This window comes from Rutidosis leptorrhynchoides, chromosome 3 (assembly GCF_046630445.1).
Source record: "Rutidosis leptorrhynchoides isolate AG116_Rl617_1_P2 chromosome 3, CSIRO_AGI_Rlap_v1, whole genome shotgun sequence".
NCBI classification, from domain to species: Eukaryota; Viridiplantae; Streptophyta; class Magnoliopsida; order Asterales; family Asteraceae; genus Rutidosis; species Rutidosis leptorrhynchoides.
The window spans coordinates 29,724,559-29,726,100 of NC_092335.1; the positions used below are offsets into that span (position 1 = coordinate 29,724,559).

Sequence of the window (1,542 nt, forward strand, 5' to 3'; positions counted from 1 at the left end):
GGCTGTATCAGGCTATTCATTGTTCTTCCGCTGCACAGAAGATATAGGGGCGTATCTAAACACCTCTGTATCTTTTATTTCTTTTAATATCTGTTTGTGATTAAATAATTCTTCCAAGGATCGCCACAACCCAACTCTTGATCGTGATTCAAGAAATCACTGGAAACCTGATCAAGTTGTGGCTTGATCTTGAAAGGATTACTTAATTGTTCTTGCTTGTGTTGATTAATTACTTTATCTGTTAAAATGGGTGATGATACTAAGTCTGATACAAGTACTACACTCATAAGTAAACTGGACTTTGGAGATCCATTGTATCTTCATGCCAGTGATATTTCTAGTACACCTTTAATTACTTTCAAATTAAAGGGTACAGAAAATTACAAATCTTGGTCATGTGCTATGAAATTAGCACTTCAAACTAAAAATAAAATGGGTTTTATAAATGGAACACTTGAACAAGATGAAGTTCTAAGTAATTAATGGGATAGATGTAATGCAGTTGTTCTTTCATGGATTCTTGGATCTATGTCTGATGAACTGTATAGTGGTCAAATTTTTTCAGAAATTGCTTCTCAGGTTTGGGATGAATTGAAGGAAACTTATGATAAAGTTGATGGTTCTTTTCTTTTCAATCTATATCAAGAGATTAATTCAACAAAACAGTCTGGAACTCCTGTTTCAGATTATTATCACAAACTGAATTCTCTTTGGAAACAATATGATATTCTGGTTCAGTTACCTGCTTGTGGCCTCACAGCATCAAAAGAGTTTAAAGAACACACAAATTTAATAAAACTGATGCAATTTCTCATGGGTTTAGATGATATATATCTACCTATTAGGAGCAATCTCCTAATGAGGGACCCTTTACCCACTGTTAAAACTGCTTTCTCCATTATATCAAGAAAAGAGTCCCATAGAAGCTCAAATCAAATTGACAAGAAGTATTCAAATGAATCTTCTTCTTTCACTAGTAATCTTAAACTTAAAACAAATCTGTCTGCTAGTGGTCAAAGGTGTGCTGAATGTGGGAGGGATAATCATCCCACTGAAAAATGCTTTAAGATTGTTGGGTTTCCATCAAGAAGTGGAAACTTAAAATGTACTAAGTGTGGAATGACAAACCACACTATTGAAAAATGTTTTGAAATTATTGGGTATCCTCCAAACTTGAAAAGAAAAGGATTTAATAATAATATATAACAACCCTCACTTTTTGACTTCTGAAATTACTGAAATGACCCTAGGGTTTACTGTCTGACTATACATATTAATTATTTAAGGGTTGTTATACACACAATCAATTTAACGTTGACCAAATAATAAACTTTTATTCGACACTCACTGCTAATTAAAATTTATGCATTTCAATAATATTATTTATAACTATTAATCTATAAGTGATAAATAAAAAGTGACATTTATATAAATAATAAAACAATTGGGAACTAAATAAAAATAAATACAAGTCATGAATTAGTAAAAAGAAAATAATACTTATCATGTAGTAAATGTAAAAATAATAATAAACATAATAAT

General features: G+C 30.7%; 1 protein-coding gene across 1 annotated transcript; it reads left to right on the plus strand.

Annotated features, from left to right (window-relative positions):
• The first annotated feature begins 246 nt into the window (after nucleotides 1–246).
• On the plus strand, nucleotides 247–1,206 carry LOC139899826 (uncharacterized). Its single transcript, XM_071882655.1, has 2 exons — nucleotides 247–475; nucleotides 566–1,206. The coding sequence occupies exons 1-2, from the start codon at nucleotides 247–249 to the stop codon at nucleotides 1,204–1,206; spliced, it is 870 nt and encodes a 289-aa protein (XP_071738756.1).
• The last annotated feature ends 336 nt before the right edge of the window (nucleotides 1,207–1,542 follow it).

What these genes read in the sequence shown, in the direction of transcription:
- LOC139899826 (XM_071882655.1), top strand. Translation starts at nt 247, where the DNA reads ATGGGTGATGATACTAAGTCTGATACAAGTACTACACTCATAAGTAAA. An exon ending in TGAACAAGATGAAGTTCTAA is followed by an intron (nt 476 to 565) that starts GTAATTAATGGG and finishes AAATTTTTTCAG; the next exon opens with AAATTGCTTCTCAGGTTTGG.